The sequence below is a fragment of the Meriones unguiculatus genome, chromosome 10 (assembly GCF_030254825.1).
Source record: "Meriones unguiculatus strain TT.TT164.6M chromosome 10, Bangor_MerUng_6.1, whole genome shotgun sequence".
In the NCBI taxonomy this organism is placed as follows: Eukaryota; Metazoa; Chordata; class Mammalia; order Rodentia; family Muridae; genus Meriones; species Meriones unguiculatus.
Genome location: NC_083358.1, coordinates 63805530 through 63827026, shown reverse-complemented (window position 1 = coordinate 63827026; position 21497 = coordinate 63805530). Strand labels below are relative to the sequence as shown.

Sequence of the window (21497 nt, the reverse complement as noted above, 5' to 3'; positions counted from 1 at the left end):
AAAGACGTCCATCCTGGCATGAATGCTCTCATTCCGTGTGTCTGCATTCTTGATGTCTGTCATTTAAAAAAAAAAAATATTTGAATGGATGATAAACTCATGGGAAGTGAAAGACTCAAAGAATAGCTACGTAAAGTTAGTAGTCCTCTTCTAGCCTACCTAAGATACCCATGTCCACCCCTGCGGTAGCCATGGATGCAAGTTTACTTTGCATTTGACTAGACATTGATAATGATACAGCCAAATCCTCACTAGTTTCTTAAGTCAGTGCAGCACTTACACAGTGGTGTGTATCGTTCTTCAGCTATGGTCAATCCTAAATGATTTCCCTGTCAGTACGAAGAGTGGTTCCCACTGGTTTGGCTTGAGGTAGACCATCCCTCTTTGTTCATGTTCATCAAGAGCTAACAGAGGAGTATGAAAGTTGTCCCAGGCTTTTGACAAGACAATAGTCCTGTGGCACACCTATCACTACAGATGTCATTTTCGCTTGGATAAGTGAAATGATGTGAGAAATTCCTAGATATGGATGATCCAGGTTAGAACTACATGCATGCTAAATTTTGATCAAGAGTTCCAACACATCCCTCCTCACCACCAAATACGAGACACTGTCAACAACAGTGAGTTCTACCCAACTCCTGTTGTGCCAAATGCTTGCTTCTTGCTCAAAATACAAATAAAATATGAGCCTCTTCATTATACTTTGCAGGATTTTATATAATTAAAACATACATTTTTCACATTTATGCCTATTAAAAATATGGTTGGTGGTCTTTCCTCACAAATGCTTATGATAAATAATGCACAGAACTGAATTAGGCACTGCAAACATTTACCTTTTTTTAACCTTTTTAATTTTCGAAATTACAATTACAACTTTTCTCCCTTTCCTTTCATACCTCCAAACCCTCCCAATACACCCCACAGTGGTCTCTTTCAAATTGATGGCTCTTTTTTATTAATTGTTACAGCATACGTAAATGCATATGCAAATACATATATATATTCTTAATCATAAGGTGCTCAGTCTGTACACTACTGTAACTTGTGTGTATGTTTTCAGGGCTGACCATGTGCTACTGGATAGTCAATTGGTGTGCTCTTCCCTGGGGAAGACTATTTCTCCTGCTCTCAGCATTCCTTAGTTATCTGCGAAGTAGAGATCTCAAAGGCTTTTTCCCATTCACTTCAGCATGTTTCTTGTTGTGTGGGTCCAGCTCGTGTTTAGGCGCTTATGTTGGTGAGACTATGTGATATAATGGGTGGACTATTTGACTTTGTGCCTTAGCTAAATCGTTTTCAGGAAGAAGTTCTACTTACATAATAAAATTTTAGTTGATTTCTACTTTTTTGGTGGAGGAGCTGTTGGTCTCTGATGTTCTTTGATCATTCTTTAATTTGAAACTGCTATTGAATGGATCCATGATAACATAAGCACTACAAAGTTATCTATAACAGTGTTACAATCACACAGGAGGCCTCAGCCTGCTATATAATTGCTGAGTATCTGCATCCCTATGTTACAAAGCATGGGAAGTGCTTCAGCAAATATATTCCCAGCGATATCAAGGAAATTTTGAATTGAGCTGCATTTCTCGGCTTCAATCTCTTCCTCCAGTAGCTTTATTTCTCTTCTTAAATCATCCAATTTCTCCTCAACTCCTTCAAGAAGTAGTTCTGTTAAGGCCTAACAAAAACAGAGAGTCCATTTTTTTAAGAATACGCATTACTTGTAACTCACCCTAACAGCTTTAGCAGCTGAGGCTGTGTACACACGTTCCCTCCATTTATAAAAAAGAGTATTTGACAACTTTTTCCAAAACCTCACGCTGTAGCTCAAGAGTGAGCGTAGCCACGCTATGGCTGAGATTTGTTGATGATTCTCTCTCCGGGATGAAGGGGAGTTCACAGCCCTGATGTTGGGGAGTGAAGCACAATGTCCTCTGGGAGGCCCGGGGGTCTAACTCTCATTGAATCTCAGTGTCATTGCGCTAAGCCAACCCCATTTGCCTGACAAATGATGGTTACCAGCTGTGGCCTCTGAGAGCAGAGTTGTTAAGCTCTGTGTTGGGAGAGAGACTGCAATGTCCTCTAATTCTGCAGCCGGCTCTGAACACATGCTGCAGGCCTCAGAGCGTCGGATTCCTATCCTGACTAATTTAATCACTGAATAGCCTTGATTGTTGTGCTAGGAATCCTTGGAGTAGCGGGCAGAGATCTTTTTCAGTTAGAGTAAAATGAGACTGCTCTAAAGCATACAAGAGCAGCTCCAGGGGATTATTTTTTCACTCTGACATCCTTTAGTTTACTAACACTACAGAAGGTGACGTGTCTTAGACTTAAGGGCTTCACTAGGATCAAGGTAGAGATGAGGTTTTTCATGATCATTGAGGTTCACTCCAAGATCATGATTTTCTTGACAGTGTCAAACTTTTCTTTCTTGTTGGAAAAGCCGCTGCCTATCACGTAGCCACCCCCTTCCATCCTCACCTTCATCTTGTGATCCAGTACCCTCTCCTGCTCTCTCAGATGGTTGACCTTTTCCCTCTGTATCTTATTCTGCAGCTGGGAAATGTTTTCTGACAGGCTTCTTATGTGTGCATCCATTGCCTCCTTGTGCTCCTTCTGTTTCTGCATCATTAGCTTCATTTCCTTCTCAGCTGCTTCCTTCTTGGCCCTCTCCTCTGTCCCACAAAGGTTTTAGAGAAGAAAGAGAGGAGAGTCAGAGCTGAGAGCTACCCTTCTGATCTCAGAGACCAAGCTGATTTCCACATAAGAACTGTCTGCAACTTTCCATCAGCAGGCATTGATTCCATGCATGATAGAAATGCACTGACTGGCTGGACATGCAGCACCAGCCCCAGTCATGGTTTTCAGATCTAGAACAGGATGCCGGGGGGGGGGGGGGGTGGAGGGAGCTCTTTGTTTAGGGATCTTCCTATCCACCAGTCAGAGGGCTTTACAGGGACTCTTTGAGAGCTGAGCCCTCCTATGTACCTGCCCTGGCTTTCTGTTCATCCGTGAGGGCTTTATCTGACTGCAGGATGGACTCTTCTGTCATGAGCTGTGACTTCAGGAAGTTCTGGAAGACCTCACTTGCCTGGATACCAAAAGAGAATCCTGCCTTAGTTCCCACATGAGTCCTTTAATTCTGTGGCTGGAGCAAAACCTATGCCCTTTGCTGAGATTTAATAACCTCTTGCTAGCTCTGCAGCCTCATTTCCCAGGAATGTCACCCACTAATCACTCCAGGTAAGAGCCCCATGCAGATTTGTGTGCAATTCCATAAACACATAGGAAGCAAGCAGGCCTCAGGTGTAGATTAGGAGTCTGGGACCTCATTTGGGTTAGGGTGCACATCCCCCCTCTAGAAATGGTGCACCAGGCAGCCTGATTCCTTTCCCTGTGTGCACTATTCACACACACCCCTCTTCACACAAGGCACCTAGCTCCTCAGACCCTCCTGTTGCATTCCTGCACTGGCTATACGTAGACTCCACTCTGAATAAGAGTATAAGTATCTTCACCCCTAGATCAACCAAGTCATGACAGGTTCTATTCAAGTCTATTGCCCACGTAGGCACCCCATAGAATAGAAATGGTCTGGCCTTAAGTTCATTTCAGGGCATGCACAGTGCCGTCAGGCAAACTTTGTTCTTCAAGTGAATTTTTATGAAGAATACCCATAATTTGGCATTTTATGCCTTTGCACAATTGAGCATGCATATGATTAAAATCAGACACACTCCTGTGTGAGAAAGGGCATTTGGCAAATTCAATGTATGCCTCAATCTATCCTTTAGAGTAGAGAGCAACTCAAACCATGATGGTAGGAACTATGCCTGCTTCTCTCAGGTTCAGTCAGCGTTACCCAGTATCGTACTTGGGTCCACTGAATATCTTCACTTAGGTGGTCGCTGTCACCCTAGTGCACTTCTCTCCTATCTGTATGGTTGCTTTACTCTGAATGAAGCTGTCCTGCTTCTTTCCAAAATCTGTTCATCTCATTCCTCAACTGTCCAGTGGAGATGCTGTTAAGAACTAATTCATTCTGTCCAAAGTATTAAACTGATATTTCAATGAAGAAAAATAACACTCAGGTTAGGAAATGAGTATGCAATGTTAGCATTATCATCATCATTATCTCCATCTCCATTGCGACCTCTGTCTCTTGAAGTCTGATAACTAGTCCCTACTTAGCAAACACACTCTATTTGCCCATGCCTTCTAAAACCAGGAGCTTCCTGAGAATAGAAGTTCCCTGTAATATAATAACATATATACTCTGATCAAAAGTTAACAGATTATTCAATAAATCAATCTGCTCTTCCATTTGGATTTATCTACCTATTGAGGAAACAAACATCTAGAAATCATTTCATATGATGCAGTATTTTGTGGATCTAAAGACTAGAACAGCCATAATACAAGATGCTCTGATTTCTCTCCATGGAGGGCTCTGTGCTCTGAGGTTCCAGGAGCAGCAGTTATGGCTGTAGCTGTGCTCTAGCTGCATGACCATACCTGTCCTCATTCCTCACCTTCACTCCCTTCCTGGGCACCCTCTGGTAGTCCCGCTCAACCTTCTTCCTGGCTTCTAAGTAGAGGCTGTATCCCCCGGGAACAGAGAAGGCTCCACGAAAGATGCTCTCCCTCAGGGTCTTTGAAAGCTTCTCCAGCTCAGCCTGGCAGTGACTGAGAGATGCTGCTTCGTTCTGTTGCATAAAAGCTTTCTTCCTTTCCTCTATGGTGGCCTGCCGGGTGAGTAGGGGAAGACAAGACAAATAGGCTGTTAGAAGGAAGGTGCCATTGTGATCATCCTGCTTGATTCCCTGTGACAGCCCCAGAGTGGACTGGGACAGGAAGAGGTTCAGGGGACATCCTTTATCGCTGCTGTGGTCAACTATGAGTGACTTCTAACTTTCTTGGCCTCAAGCTCAATAGCTATGAAAGTGAGGTGAGAGTGGGCATGAAATCCAAATTCTTCCAGTCTCTAGGATGAAAGAGTTCCCACAGATCAATAATGAGTACAAAGGTCAACCAGGAGGGGGTACAGCTTCCTTGGGGAATGTGCTTTGGTATGGGTGAGAATATTTGCACACAAATCCACCTGTCAGTTCTGAGTTGCTTCATCATGGATAGAGTGGTGAGTGCCTCATGGGTTCCTTCAAAGAGAGTGAAGGGTGTGAAGTTAGAGGATGGAAATATTAAAGTGGATACTTGTAAGCTACAAATGGACACTTCTCTTCAGTATAAAATAATGCATTTTTTTTTTCACTTATAAGATGGTGATAGAAAGACTGAAAGACAGACTTTCAGTGACATTACCTCTCATTAGAATTAAGAGGAAGACACTAGAGTTCTTTTCTTCGGTGTCCTTGTACCATAGCGTCCCCCAAAACAATGGTTCCCATCCTTTGTATTACTGTGATCCTTTACTACAGTTTCTTATGCTGTGGTGGCCCTTAACCATAGAGTTATTTTTTATTGCTACTTCATAACTGCAATTTTGCTACTGTTATGAATAGTAATACGAATATCTGATATGCGGATATGTGATAAGCAGCCCCTGTGGAAGGGCTGTTTATCCCCCGAAGGTGTCTTACCACACAGGCTGAGAATCAGTGCCATTAAATAACATCAGTGCCATATAGTCATTGTCTCGTAAACTCTTCCTGACTTTAAGGCATGGAGCTTATTTAATTACACTGGTCCTTTAAAATCAGTTTTCTATAACTGATTGTAGATAAGGTAAACCAGAGAGATGAGAGACAAGGAGAAATGCTAGATCTGAGTTCTGGAAAGTGAGGAAGAACTTTTGAAAGCAAGGAAGAACTCTGTGTGAGTTGTTCTAGAAAACAAGAAAGAACTCTGCATGGAAACCTGTTCTTTCCTTGGACTCAGGTTCAGAACACAGAGGGTTTATTGGCCGTGGACTCTGTCGCTGTTTGCTCGCTAAGATGCACAGTCTTCTGTGCGTCCATGATGAGTTCAAAATACAATTATCCTGGACACAGCTTCTTCGGAGAATTGCCTTGGGGGGGGGGGTGTGTGAAAATATCTGCGCCTTAAATCCACCTCTCAGTTCTGAATGGGTTTCCGATAAGCATAGAATTGAGCGCTTCATGAATTCTTTTAGCGAGAGTGGTGGGTGTGAAGTCAGGTGACCTCACTTTTTTAAAGTTCACATCCATATATACATTATTACAACTTATATACATAAATTACAATTTAGCTGTTTCGCTTGCTATGGATTATGACAGCATCCCTGGTCATCACTCTGGTGCTGCATCTCTGGTCATCATGCTGCTCCCACAGAAGCTTCCTCACTCAGCATCTACATCTTGCATCACTCTAGAAGAAGATGCATATTGATCCTGTGACAACATCATCTTACGGCACAGATTGACTTCAAGAAATGGGGCTTACTGACCAAGAAGGACAGTCATAACCTAAAGAGCTTCAGTGTGTTGACTCCCTGAAGCATACGTGAACGCATTAGGTTATAGTGACGTTTTACAGTTCTGAGACAGACAGATATTATATCACTGTCTGGAAAACTGATGAAGAAGTAAACATTTTACATGTTTTTCGTGTTTAAACTTTGTCAGATGGTAAAAAAAAAAAAAAAAAAAAAAAGAAAAAGATGGTTACTTAGCCATAGGAATCTCCCAAAGTCACTTTTCTACAGTTGATTACAGACAAGGAAAACCACGGAGATGAGAAACAAGGAAAGGACAGAATGCCTGATGGCACGCTAAAGACAGAGGAGATTGTCAGGGCCTCTAGACAAGAGCCAGGTCCACTCAACCTGCGGATTTAAGGTTGGGATGCACTGAGCAGAGGCACATTACACCCAGTGCTGTACCTGACCTGAGGAACTGCGACTTACAAATATAGATTATTAAAGACACGAAGCACATCCCAACTCATCCTAGAGCAATGAATATGACTAGAGAGATGGCTCGGTAGTCAGGGGCAATGACTGCCCTTCCAGCAGACCAAGGTTCAGTCACACATGGCACACATGGCAGCTCACAACCAGCTTTAATTCCGGACACAAGAGATCCAGTGCACCCTTCTAGCCTTCATGGGCACTGCCTACCTATGGTACAAAGACACACGATAGGCAACACACACAGTTTTTAAAGAATTATTGAAAACAAAAAGCATCTAACAGAGAAAAGGATAGAACTGTGCTCAAGAACCCATTACCCATAAGAACCCGGGCACCTTCCACGATAAGAAGGATGCTACTTAGAATCAAAATGCAGTCAGAGTCATATGGCAGAAGAGCAGGCATCAGCAAGGATTAGGATAAGGTATATCACCACAAGCTTCTTCTGGAAGGTCCACTGGTTGTCCTTGAAGGAGTGCTCCATGAAGACAGCAATGGCTTCCTTCTCGCAGGCTGCGTGCACATCCAGCAGCTCCTGGAGCGTGTCCGTGGGGAGCCTCACTCTCTGGGCCATCTGCTCACTGTAGTGGTCAGCTGCCTTCTGCACAGCTATGGAGTTCTCACGCTCAGCCAGAGTTGTCACCGCATTCTCCAAGCAAGGTACTGCCCCGCTGTTGATGGCGTCCACGTAGATCTGCACCAGAGTCCCCAGTCCTAAACAGACATCATGTTTAGGACACACTGGAAATTTTTCACTCCCTGTTTTACACGATGTGGTGGCCTACATTCTCAAAAACCCCATCACACTGAAAACAAACTTCTCTCCCTTCCCCCCCTTATTGTCCTCCTTGTCCCTATCATCATCCCGCTTTTATGAACCCATCTTCATGTAAAAATCACAATTGTTTTTCCTAGTCATTTGGTTTCATTGTTCTTCACCAGATGGCAAAAATTAAATCAATGTTTGAAGCAGTGTGTTCAAAGAATTCCTAGAACACTGTCCCATCAAAACGAGCGGAATGCCTCTTGCACGGAATAAATTCTTTATTTTCTGAGCTCCATTTGCTAATGGTAATGTAGAGCCATTGTCCAAGAAGGTCACGAGTTTCAAGGCTGTGCGACAGAGGTTAGTGCAGCATGGGCCCACCCAGCGCAGGTTACTGCAGAGGTCCCATGTCCACAAAGCCAGCTCCGTATAGAAGATGACATTCAAATGCTTTCTCCTCATTCATTAACCATGCACAGCACTCACGGCTTGCTGTTTCTATTATTCTCGTAAATTAACTAAAATCTTTGATTGCGTGAGTTCAGGACTGTGCTACTGGGGACTGAACCTACAACCCGATATGACACGCACAGCTCTATTTTGTATCTATCAATTTTATCTATTTATTCATGATTATGCTTTTGTGATTCTGAGCATTAAATTACTGGCCTAACTTGCATGCTGAGCAAGCACCCTTCCTCTGAACTATGACCCCAGCCCTGTTCTATATTTATTTGCTAATTTACACAGGTGACCTGTTAGTTATTTTTTTTCTGGCTCTGGGGACTGAGCCAGGGCCTTGCCCACAGTATACATTTGCTGCTTTTCTGAGCTCTGCTCTACCTTCTTATGTCTGTTTATTACTTTGTTACAATTTACTAATCTGCCTCGGTTGCCACTACCACAGCATCATATATGGCTCAGATTATAGCTGTGTGCCAAACATCCAGCTTAAACATGACTTATGTCTCTCTTGAGAAACCATTATCTTATATGACTTACCACTATGCAAGTTTCTTTCTTTCCTAAATAGAGAAATGTTAATAAGGAAATGCAAATTTCCACATATGACAGGAATTTCTGCATTCCCACATTCCTATACAACAAATAAAATTATTCACAGTCAGAGCAACGAATCCAGACTTCACCCTGTCTGACTTCACCCATGAAGACAGAAGCAGCCTTGCAAAAGTGACTCACGGGGCCCAGTGACCAGAATTCCATCTCTCAGTTTCTTGGCACTTGCATGGGTGAAGATATGAGCGCAGAAAGCCTTTGATTGCTTCTGGAATTTGGGATTCAGTTGGCTTTCCGGTACACTCTCAAGCGTGGCTAGAAGTTGTGGGTCCCTCACTGGCCAGTCAAAGACAAAACACTTCCGCCTGGGAAAGAATTGTCTGATGCATTCCCTGGGCCAGTTGAACGTCTGTATTTGTGGATTCTGCCCTGAGGAAAAGGAAAAACAGATAGTTCCATAGGCATATCTGGTAGGTTAAAAAAGTAATAAAGTTTTGCTTTTTGTTTGTTTGTTTGTCTGGTGTTTTGATACAAGGATGCAAAGCTCTCAGGCTAGGCTGGCATAGGACTAACTATAGAATCAAAGATGACCTTGAACGCTTGATTCTTCTGACTCCACCTGCTGAGTGTAAGACCACAGATATGTGCTAGCACACACAGATTAGGGGTACTAGGCATGAAATCTAGGGCTTTCCACACCTTGGGCAAGCACTTCATCAACTGAGCTACATCTCAAGCAGGTAATGATTAACATTATTTTTATTATATTTATTAATTTATTGAACTAGATTTATTTTCATACAATTGTTCCGACTACAGTCTCCTGCATCTCCCCTAGACTTTCTGCATTTCCCCACCCACACAAATCCACACCATTTCATTCCCTCTCTCATTAGAAAACAAATAGACCTATAATAATAATAATAATAATAATAATAATAATAATAACAAACAATCTAAAACAGGACAAAACAAGCAACAGGAAAAAAAGATACAGAGAAAAAGCACAAGAAATACCTCCAGACACTGAGACACACACTTTTGCACATAGAAAAACCATACAAAAAATGAAAACCATAATATACAAACAAAAGATCTGTAAGGTTAAAAAAAATGCACAGACAAAGCATTGTGAATCCATAAAACCTCCAAAAATACCAGTGAGTTCATTTTGTGTTGGCCTTGTACTGCTGGGCATGGTTATTTTTCTTTCTTTTTGAAAGTATCATATACAAAGTTGGGCATAGCATTCACACCTTTTAAAAATTGATGACCCTGCTGGAGAGGTTGTGGAGAAAGGGGAACCCTCCTCCACTGCTGGTGGGAATATAAACTTGTACAACCACTCTGGAAAGCAATCTGGTGCTTTCTCAGACAACTAGGAATAGCGCTTCCTCAAGATCCAGCTATACCACTCCTAGGCATATATCCAAAAGATTCTCAAGTACACAATAAGGACATTTGCTCAACCATATTTGTAGCAACCTTATTTGTAATAGCCAGAAGCTGGAAACAGCCCAGATGCCCCTCAGTGGAGGAATGGCTGCACAAATTGTGGTATATCTACACAACGGAATATTACTCAGCAATAAAAAACAAGGAAATCATGAAATTTGCAGGTAAATGGTGGGTTTTCTGGAAAAGATCATCCTGAGTGAGCTATCCCAGAAGCAGAAAGACACACATGGTATATACTCACTCATATAGACATATAATATAGGATAAACCTACTAAAATCTGTACACCTAAAGAAACTAATCAAGAGGGAGGACTCTTGCTAAAATGTTCAATTCCTATCCAGAAAGGCAAAGAGGATGGACATCAGAAGAAGGAGAAAAGATGGAATAAGTCAGGAGCCTTACACAGAGGACCTCTGAAAGGCTCTTCCCTGCAGACTATCAGTGCAGATGCTAAGACTTATGGCCAACCTTTGGGCAGAGTGCAGTGAATCTTAAGAAGTAGGAAACAGTAAGATCTGGAGAGGACAGGAACTCCACAAGGAGAGCAACAGAACCAAAAAATCTGAGCACAGGGGTCTTTCCTGAGACTGATACTCCAACCAAGGACTATGCATGGAGATAACCTAAGACCCCTGCACAGATGTAGCCATGGCAGTTCAGCATCCAAGTGGGTTCCATTGTAATAGGAACAGGACTGTCTCTGACATGAACTGTTTGGCCTGCTCTTTAATTACCTTCCCCTGAGGGGGAAGCAGCATTACCAGGCCACAGAAGAAGACACTGCAGCCACTCCTGATGAGACCTAATTGACTAGGATCAGAAGGAAGGAAAAGAAGACCTCCCCTATCAGTGGACTTGGGGAGGGGCATGCATGCAGAGGGTGGAGGAAGCGAGGGATTGGGACAGGAGGAGGGAGGGAACCACAGGGGGAATACAAAGTAAATAAAGTGTAATTAATAAAGAATTTTTAAAAAATTGATGACCCATATTTCTTTGCAAGTCAGCCTTGAACGAAAGACATATCCATGCAGATATTTGAGACTGAAATTGTTGCTAGTTTTAAAACATTTTAAGCCTGGATGCAGTTTGGGGTAATAAATGTTTTGTTGTTGTTTTGTTTTGTTTTGTTCTTAAGATGGTTAAATGAATTAGTGCCTTTTGATTAAAAAGCGAAATTTAAATCTATCTTATTTTGATTTCATGCACAATTTGAAAAGAGAGAACATTGGAAAGAGTATTCATGACAATACCACTACGTTAGCAAAATGAGTTTTAACATTTTAAGATATTTCATACAAACATCTGAAGAATACTTAGAATGTCACTGCTACTTTAAAGACTAATGTGAAGATGCTGCACTTCTCTTTTAACTCCGAGATTAAGACTTTATAGAAAATGATGTGATTGGTCCTGCTTAGCCTTAAACAATAGCTTAAAAATGTTTGCTAAATTCAAGAATGGAAAAGAAAAGCATGAAGGGGAATTGCTGTTTCTCTGAAATTTTTGTCAGTCACATAGCTGTGTAGATGTAACGCACTGCGATTATCTCTTGAAATGATAATTAAAAACTGTGTTGAGGTGGAAGCTGCAATGCAGATGGTAGAATACTGTTTTGATAGGTTTTAGAAATAGTGAAAAGGCAAAAGGTATAGGTTGAGAAAACAGTCTTTGTCATGTTTACTTAAAAAATAAAATCATTTATGAAGAATATACTAATACAAGTTTTAGAAAGTTGTATTGCTACTTTGGAAAAAATTAGAATTTGTATGTTAAACAGATTATTTCAACAGGTAGCTCTTTATTGAGATTTTGTGTCTAACTAATCAGACTCTAATTGTCTTCAGTAACAAAAGTGGAAGGCAAGGGAGAAGACAGCCGTGCTTGGTCTTCAAAACTTTCCCACTTTTCCTGTCTGATACTAAAGTCCATCATGGATAAAGCACAACTTGAATTTAAGTATCCTTGCTTGGTATTTCCTCTGCTTTTTTTGAGTGAGACTAAAGTAACCAAATGCATTTCCACCCAATTCCCAGTTGCCACTTCTATGGACTTCAGTTTAGCCTCAAATGCCCAAGTTACTCCAGACATGACAGTCAGGACTCAGTGGACCACACCCCCTTACTGAGATACCCTGTACCCAGTTTAGGCTCTGATACCTGGAACCAGCTTTAAGGCATTCTCCAGGTACTGATCTTCTGTGATGCAGTGGCCATCCAACTTCAGTTCCAGGGTGAAGTCCCGTACAGTCCAGATAAAGTCTGGAAAGAAACTCACAAACTCTCCAGCATCTTTTATGCCATCAGATCTTGGGGAGGACTTTGCTCTTATGAGCTCTGTGAGTTTTGTCACATAACCAGGACTAAGCTAAGGAAAGGGAACCCCAAATCACAATTTCTTTAATTAAAAAAATTAAGTGTAAACATTTTATTTTATTTTATTTTTCTGTCCTATTCGATTCACCGATAGCAACTCAGCCACGCCAAAGTCTCATCCCCAAAAGTTCCTCAATGGAAGATAGATCCTTGGCTCATTGAAGGATACTGCAGCTTCTCCAGGGCATCATTGTTGATGGTGCTCATGCTGTTGTAGACAAAAGTGCTACTGAGAAGCACGGCCAGGGCGAAGATCCAGGCATCATTCTTAGGGTCACCCTAGAAGGCAAATGGGAAAGCGTCTTTGGGGTTATCTCTTTCCTTAACTCCCATTTAAAGCTCATCCAAATCTTTGTTCTCTTGGACTTTTGCCTATTATTTCAAATACTCTAATAGTTCTGCAGAGGAACAAGTTCTAAGGACATGAGCACACATTTCAGCTTTAACTATTGCATTGGAAGTTTTTGTAATTACATCTTCATGATGATAGAATTTAAATGATATTTTCTTTACAATGTTTTCTTCTTTTTTTAACAATGAGATAGATTAACATACTGCGTATGGAAAAACCCAACATGATATCTAGGGTAAAATTAGATGTTCAGGGGTAGTTGCTAGCATTTATTCTTTCAGCATGTATTTGAGCCTTGTACCATCTTTATGCCATACATAGGCTTGACACAACTGAGGACTACAATTATACCCAGTTAAAGATAACAAGCCGTTATCCATGCCAACTAGATATTTCATGCTGTCCTCTGTTGTTATAAAGAATGAAAATCCCAAATCTTTTGTTTTTACCAATGAAGACTTATGAGCCAGATGCTGGGGTGAAAACCTGCTAGCTGAGAGAGGCAGAGAAAGCACCCAGCTGACCTTGCTACTTAGCACACATCTTGATGGGAAAAGCCTTTCTTAACTCAGCTCATTACCCGGATGGAAAAAGCCAAAAGCCTGCTAGCTCAGCTGATATCCCAGAAGGAAAAGGTCTACTAACCCACCCAATAGCCCAGGACAAAAAAGACAAGAGCAAAAAGCAAAAGAGTCAAAAAACCCAAGTAGCTAAAGAGCTCTTTCTTCTTTCCATGCTATCTTTAATACCCTACAATTCAATGCCCCTCCTTTCTACATAAACTCTGTCGGCAGGTTTTTTGCTCTCCCTCTTGACCTAGTGTTATCTTTATTAAATCCTGTGTACAGAAAGCTCTTATATTAAAGGTATGTGGTAGGGCTGAGCCACCCCATAATCACCTGTTTACAATAAACAGAAAGTTATTGGATTAAAGGTATGTGTTAGGGCTGAACCATGCCAAACAAGAAACAGAGTTTTACAGTTCACAATCTTGGGTTTTACAACGGGGTCAAATACCTTATAACCATCTTTATACGCCATGGACAACTAATTGAAAGTAATAACAATGGCAAATTTCTAAGATTCATCCAACAAACGTGAGCTCTTCTGTTAATAACAGACAAGAGGGTTGTGTGGCCTTGCCATATCAAATTGAATATAGGTATAAGGAAAAGCATTAATTTAGACAGTGGCAGAGTACATGCTAAGATGTTGTGAGAGCCTGCCACTAAGTTCTAAGGACTTAGTGGAGTAAGGACACAATGAACTGATGCTGTCATGAAGGTAGAAGCCAGCATCTTCTAGATAGAAACACTGTCATAAACTATGATGTTGAAATCCTCCCAGTCAGCACTACGTCACTTTGTTTGCTAGTGCAGGGGTAGAAGGTTGGATGGCAGATTCTGGGGCAAGATTACAAAGGACCTTAAAATTCAGGCTATTTTGCATATGTAAATTATACCACTGTCTAAATTGTAGCACAATCTAGAATTTTATATTCTGTGAATAGTATATAAAACTTAGTCCTGAACCCTTAAGCAAATGCAAAACTAAAATTGATTGGTAGGAAATTTTCCACGCACTTTTTGGTGGAAAAAAAAGTATTTGTCCATGTAGTAAAATTTAAAAGTGACTAGTTGGGAAAATCAAAAGTATAAACTGTACTAAAGAATAAAATTCTTAAATACTGGGAAGATAACTTTGTTCGGTATATGGTTCAAAAGGAAAATAGAATCCATAACCCCACTATGGGAAGACATAAAGACCCATAGAAATGTATATCAGTCAGTCTCAAAGTAAGATAAAGAAAGAAAATAAAACCAAGAAATAATTAGGAAATCTATTTTATAAAGTACAGATATCTGAAAATTCATCTAAAAATGTTTCCTTTTATAAAATCCCGGACACACGACCTCCCAGCCTTGTGAATGTTCTGTGTGTAGGTGATAAATATCCCTAGTAAATGCCATTCACATTCACTTAATGCTGACTTCCAAATGCACTGTTCACTCGCTACCTCAGAAGGTGACTCCCGAGTCTGTCCTTAAACTGTCAGATGGATCGTTGTCCCTCTGCTCTCTAGGGCACCTTTACAGTTATCGTTTGTGATAAGGCACTGAATAACCACGTTCTAGGGAGGACTGACCCTCAAGCCCTGGGCGTGCTGATGAATGTCCTCATGCAGGTGTCAGCCTGGAGTTGAGAAAGGTCTCTATGGCAGACTTCCAGTTACAAATTGTTCCAGTTCAAGGTAGAGGAATCATTTTTGAAACATAGGTTCTGTGGAACTGAATGAGGCTTGGGAATGTGCCCATTTCCCCTCCACCTTTCTTTCTCCCGCTGTATTCCAGATGTCCATGCCAATAAAGTCCCACCCTGGGTCTGCTCTCAGGGGAGGCCACTTCTTTAAAAACTGATGCATCAATAGCAATAGATTAAGGCCAACAGGTAGACATGGTTATGTGACCTGTGTTCAGAGCAGAATCTTTCCTCTCTTCACCACCATCTCAGCAACAATTCCAAAGAACCAAGACCGAGCTGCTAAAAGACTATTGGTTCAATGCCGTCTAAGGATTCACTATACTGAAAAGAAATGAATGCTTTATCTAACAGGCCACAATATTTTTTCTCATAGAAGTGTGGTTAAAAGCATCAAGTTCAACTCATCTTCTATGGTTTGTTTCTAGACAGCAAGACTGCATTCTATAGGTTGAACTGCAAAAGATTATTAAAATGAAAGGATAAATCAAGAGTAACCTCATCTGTCCCTCCCTTGTTGACTCACCTTTTCCACATCTCCAAGACCCTCAGTGTCTAGAAGGATCAGGGTGTGATTTGGCTTTGTTGGGTGAGGCACACACCACATCCAGATGCCCTTGGTTTGAGACTGTACTGTGGATCCTAGAGGGAAGCCTGAAGGGAAGAGGAGAACATTGTATATGTATACATACATATACATATATAGTATACATACATACATACATACATTATATATGTATGTGTACATATATACATGTATGTATATATGTATACATACAGATACATACATGTATATATGTATACATACAGATACATATATACATACATATATAGAGAGAGGGGGGTAGTAGAGACAGGTGGATCAATTCAGCATCATCTTCAGTTACATAGTGAGTTCAAGGCCAGCCTGGGATATCTAAAACTAGACTCAGAAAAGAAATGCATATGTAAATAAATGGAAAAACTAAATTTTCAAATGAAATAGAAGTTAGGTGACTTGAAACATATAGAGGTTATGAGGGTGTAGACAAGGAATTGAAAGAAGAGAATTTTACTTTAAAAACTGGTAAATGAGGTATGGGGTACTCATGGTATAATGTTGAATCCAGGAGGATTCTTGCATTTTAGGTAACAAAGTCACCTTAGTGTGCTGGGCACATTAATTCCACACAGAAAACAAAGCACTTCTCAGAAGAGAAGAGATACAACTACGGCCATCAGGTAAGAGAAAGTTGTATGGGATCCCGAGGAGAAGCACGAGCTATTTTGTTAACAGAAGTAAAAACAAGAAAAAGGAATGGATGACTGTAATTAGCTCCAAGTTAAGAATTACTTTTGCTCTTAAGATAGGTTGGCCTTCTAGCACAGTAATTGCCTGAGGCATAAGGAGATGAACAATTGCACTCTGCCCAGGAAAGCACTCACCATGATTCTGACCCGCCAGGCAGTTCATCAGGTATGATTTTCCTGTGCGGTACATCCCCACAATAGCCACCACCACCACAGGCTGAGAAATAGCTTTAAGAATATGGATGGCTCTTGGATTCACCAGGAACTGCTTGTTTTTATTTTCTATCAGACACATGGGGGCCTCCATGGTCCCTGGTGCCATGGCAACCTGTCAAACACAAAAGGCTGTCAGTACAAAACTGCATCTCAAATGGTAGTTCTTCAAGGCATGTGCATCACAGCTTCCTGTTTGTGATCCTGGACTGGTTTCCTGAGCTTCTATCAAATCACGATGACGCAAACTGCCCATTAAAACAACAGCGATATTTTCTTGTTCCATGTATTGGGTCAAACACCCAAATATTTGGGACGAGGGCAGGGCAGTGTGTTCTGTGGGGATTTCAGGGGTGAATGCTTGTCCCAGAGTTCTGGCTTGCTCAGGTTTCTCTTCATACCTGTCATTTCATTGACGTTTCCTACCTACTTTCTTTGACTTCTGTCTTTTCCACATTTCCTTCTGCTTCTCTCTTTACAGTACATTAGACAATTAGACAAAATGCCCACCAGAAAGAAAACCAACATGGTCCTATTTTAAGACATGTAACTTAATCATGTCATTTCTTTCTAAAGCAAATCTGGAGGTGGCCCTCTGGGGAACTTGGTTCTGGCATAGGATGTGGACACATATTTGGAAGACTGAAGGGTAGTCATTCATTTCTCTCTTCAAGAGTGGCCTGTGTTGGAATGCATAATCCTATGACCCTGTTTTAGACTTGCCAATTGTAGATGGGGAAAAGCAGTAGAGGAGTAGGTTAAATGACTTACTGAGACTTCCCAGTCCCTCCGTAGAGAAGTGTGATTTGAAGAGCAACTGATTTTTACTACACTTATCTGCCTGTCAAAGTCTCCTTTCTCTCATAACAGTTTCATATGAGGAATTTGTTGATAGAGAAGTTACTATTTATTGCTCAAGTGTTTATGTACTCTGATCTGCATGGGAACTGTTTTCCTACAGTCATATTGTAAACCCTGAAATGTTTTCAGAATGTACAAGCTGTTTATAGCACATGTGTGTCTTGGGGACGTTTGGCTTAATCTATATCATGTGAGGAACACATAAGCCAACCCCATCTACTCTTTTTGCTGTTGTTGTTTATCATTTGTTGTTTGTTGTTTGTTTTTCCAAGCAGGGTTTCTCTGTGTAGCCTGGTCTGTCCTGGACTTAAGGCTGGCCTCAAACTCACAGAGATACACCTGCCTCTGCCTCCCTGAGTGCTGGGATTATAGACATAATCCCATCTCAATCTCATCTACTCTTATTTAATATCATGACTTGCTTATTCATTGCATATTTGATGATCATAATGCCATGATTATTGTGGAATTCTAAAATCTCTTGGGGTGTTTACCAACTAGGATCCAGTTTGCTGGTGGTCAATAGAACTGCCTCTAGAACACTGTGGTTTAAGCATTTGATAGTTCATTTGCCTTTTCAAGGGTGCGAAATGAAGATCACTTCTTTCTGGTTCATACCAGGGGGTCTCACTATTCTAATTTTGCTTAGTTCTCTTTTATCATGATTCCTCATGGTCCACAATGAGCCCCCACCATATTCATTCTGTCCAGTAGATGAAGGGAAAAGAAAATAGTCTAAGTCTCTTCCAATTAAGGGCATATATTGAGTGAATTTTCATGCATACATAGCTACTCATATGTCATTTCCAAGGATTAGGTCTCATGGATAGCCTTTCTTCTAAAATGCTGGGCTAAGCATTCTATTACAGTGGAGAAAAAAGGAAAGGATTGGTACAGGAAAATATATATCAGTCAGTGACAAGTTGTTCATATATATATATATAAAACAGATGATATATCATTTTGATATGTGCATAAATAAATGCCACTAGATATGTACTTACATATGAATATACAGGATTATGGTGGATTAAAAAGGAAAGTAGTCAAGTATAAGTTGAAGGTAAAAATGAGTTAAAGATGGGTGAGGTAGCTCAGGGAGTAAGAGGATTTGCTGTGTAAGTATGAGGACCTGAGAATCCCAGATACCACTTTTAAAAGTGCTAGACCTGGAAACTATGTGGAGTGGAGACAGAAGGATACTGACGCTGGATACCTGCAGCCTAATTCCAATTTCAGCAAGAAACCCTGTGCCAGGGCAATAAGGCAGAGACTGGTGAAGAAGTTTCTGTACATGTACACACCAACATATATACACGCAAATGAATTAAGAAAGAGTGTAAAGAGATATTGAGAGACAAATAGAAAAAAAATGAGAAAAGATGATAGAAAAGTTAAACTGATAGGAAATGCCAAATTCGACAACTTGCAGGATTAAAACGTGAGCAGACCTTTAGAACGATTACAAGTTGCTTTCCTGAGTGATTCAGTAGATGGTACGCAAGCACACCGATGCACTGGAGCTCACGACAGAAAGTCCCTCCAGTTCATGGGCCACTTTCACAGTCACGCTCACCTTTGCAGTATGAGCTGACTCTTGAGCTTCACATCAGTTTTAGACTGGATTTGTTTAATGTCCAGTATTTGTTCAGAATCAAATTAATTTCATCTTATCTCTAAGTACCATGAAAAGTTTCCTGTTTCATTCTGAGAAAGAAAGGTAAAGAAGGGATAGGAGGGGGAGAAGAGGATGCAGAAAGGAAAGAGAGAGAGAGAGAAGAATGAGAGAGAGAAACACCTGCTATATGCTGGGCACAGTTCCAGGTACTCAGAATCTAGTCATGAACAAAACAGAGGCAACTTTTTGTCTTATGCCAAGCAGATCTCACAGGGACAATAGTGATATTTCAAATATATGTGTGAATATACATTGTACATAATTATCAAATAAAGTATATATTTATGAGCTGGTTTGTGTTGTATTGTTTGTATTGTCAGTCTTTTCCTACTAAACACATGCATGTGGATGCATGTGTGAAAACAGGCATTAAGAAGGAAACATGAATGTTTGGCATTGAAATTATATATTGTAGAGCACTATAGGCTGGATGATCATACCCTGCAGTTTATATACCGAAGCCCTGACACTCAGTTTGGATGGGAGCACTTCACCGACAATCAGACTTAGATGGCATTAAACAGGAGGGACATGCATGCAGAGGATGGAGGAAGGGAGGGATTGGGATGGGAGGAGGGAAGGAACCACAGGGGGGATACAAAGAGAATAAAGTATAATTAATAAAGAATTTAAAAAAAAAAACAGGAGGAGTTCCGATGATCAGCATCCTTATAAGAAAAGGAAGAGACCAGAGCTTTCTGGGTCCGCCAGGTGAAGACATGGGAAGAACCAAGAAGGGAGTGCTAACCAGACAATGGCTCTCATGAGACCTTCAGCTTGGACTCCTTATCATCTGAGGTACATGAATATCATTTTTTTTTTCTTGACCTAGTCTATGGTATTTTGCCCTAGTATCCAGAGCTGAGACATCCAGCTAGAGTAGGCCTTGCTGAGAAAAGGGAAATGAGTCAATTGCTTACTTCAAAACAGTGCACAGATGGGGGCAGCAACCAGAGTGGCTCAGAGGAGAGTGACTGTAAAATAGGGAATGAGAGATAATGAAGGAGAGATTGGGGATTTCTTTATGGTGGATTTTTTTTTCAGAGTTGTACTGGTCTCTCTTTTATTGCTTCCATGGCTCTGTTCTACAAGATCCTTCTAATTTTTTTTTAATTTTTATTTATTTATTTATTTACTTATTTCAATTTATTCACTTTGTATCCCCACTGCAGCCCCTCCCTCGTCTCCTCCCAGCCTCACCCACCCTCCCTCTTTTCCCCTATGCCCCTTCCCTAGTCCACTGATAGGGGAGGACCTCTTCCCCTTCTATCTGACCCTAGCCTATCAGGTCTCATCAGCGCCGGCTGCATCATCTTCCTCAGTGGCCTGGCAAGGCTGCGCCCCCCAGGAGGAGGTGATCAAAGAGCCAGCCACTGAGTTCATGTCAGAGACAGGCCCTGTATCCCTTACTAGGGAACTCACTTGGAAACTGAGGAGTCTATAGGCTTCATCTGAGCAAGGGGTCTAGGTTTTCTCTATGCAAGGTCCTTGGTTGGAATATCGGTCTCTGGGTCCCAGGGCCCAGGTTTTTTGGCTCTGTTGGTCTCCTTGTGGAGTTCCTGTCCCCTCCAGATCTTTCTATCTCCCTCTTCTTCCATAAGATATCCTGCACTCTGCTCAAAGTTTGGCTGTGAGTCTCAGTATCTCCTTTGATACGCTTGTGCATACAATCTTTTGGAGGTCCTCTGTGGAAGACTCCTGTCCTGTTCCTTGTCTTTTCCTACTTCCAATGTCTATCCTGTTTGCCCTTCTGAGTGAGGTTTCACCCTCTTCCCTAGCGTCCTCCTTGTTGTTTAGCTTCTTTAGGACTATAGATTTTAGTAGGTTTATCCTATATTATATGACTAATATAATAAGTGAGTATATACCATGTGTGTCTTTCTGCTTTTGGGTTATATGGTAGATTATTTTTATCCCAGAACTCTGTGTTCGTTCTCTAGCACAAGAGGGAAAATATAATGAGTGGAGCTCACAAATAGTACAGAACCGACTACCACAGAGCTCAGAGAACATACAGTTTAATTTAGTAAAGAGACACGTTTATTTTATTTCTGAGCTGACAGTAGAAAGACCGAGTTCTATGCTGAGATCTAACAGCTCTGTGTCTGAATCGCTGTAAATTGTTGATTACTGGCATCCCATTGAGGGCGATGTTTAGTAACACCAACAGGCAGAGACCATCAGCAAGCTGTCTGTCCCTGTGTCCTAAGACAGCACTAAGCCACACGCATGTGTTCTTGTGGCACCCAGCCTCCGCATGGGTGTGTGGTGTAGTCAACAAAGTGCCCCTGATGCCTGAGAGGGGCATTTTTAACAACAAGTCAAAAT

The 21497-nt window shown here is 41.2% G+C and overlaps 1 protein-coding gene across 5 annotated transcripts in view; it reads right to left on the bottom strand.

Moving 5' to 3' along the window:
* Positions 1–834: 834 nt before the first annotated feature.
* The window catches only part of LOC110564147 (guanylate-binding protein 1-like), a 32643-nt gene continuing 11980 nt past the window's right edge, over positions 835–21497 (bottom strand). The window contains exons 13-23 of one of the 5 annotated variants that reach the window (XM_060392600.1): positions 20090–20143; positions 16553–16745; positions 15654–15781; positions 12686–12795; positions 12301–12497; positions 8868–9113; positions 7335–7615; positions 4545–4757; positions 3001–3103; positions 2494–2687; positions 835–1690 (exon numbers count right to left, since the gene is read on the bottom strand). In XM_060392600.1, coding sequence (XP_060248583.1) covers positions 1484–1690; positions 2494–2687; positions 3001–3103; positions 4545–4757; positions 7335–7615; positions 8868–9113; positions 12301–12497; positions 12686–12795; positions 15654–15781; positions 16553–16745; positions 20090–20143 — 1926 coding nt within the window. In that variant the 3' untranslated portion in view covers positions 835–1483. Of the gene's footprint in view, positions 1691–2493; positions 2688–3000; positions 3104–4544; positions 4758–7334; positions 7616–8867; positions 9114–12300; positions 12498–12685; positions 12796–15653; positions 15782–16552; positions 16746–20089; positions 20144–21497 lie in introns of those variants that run through there. The other 4 variants (XM_060392602.1, XM_021661450.2, XM_060392601.1 and 1 more) reach the window with 4 other exon arrangements.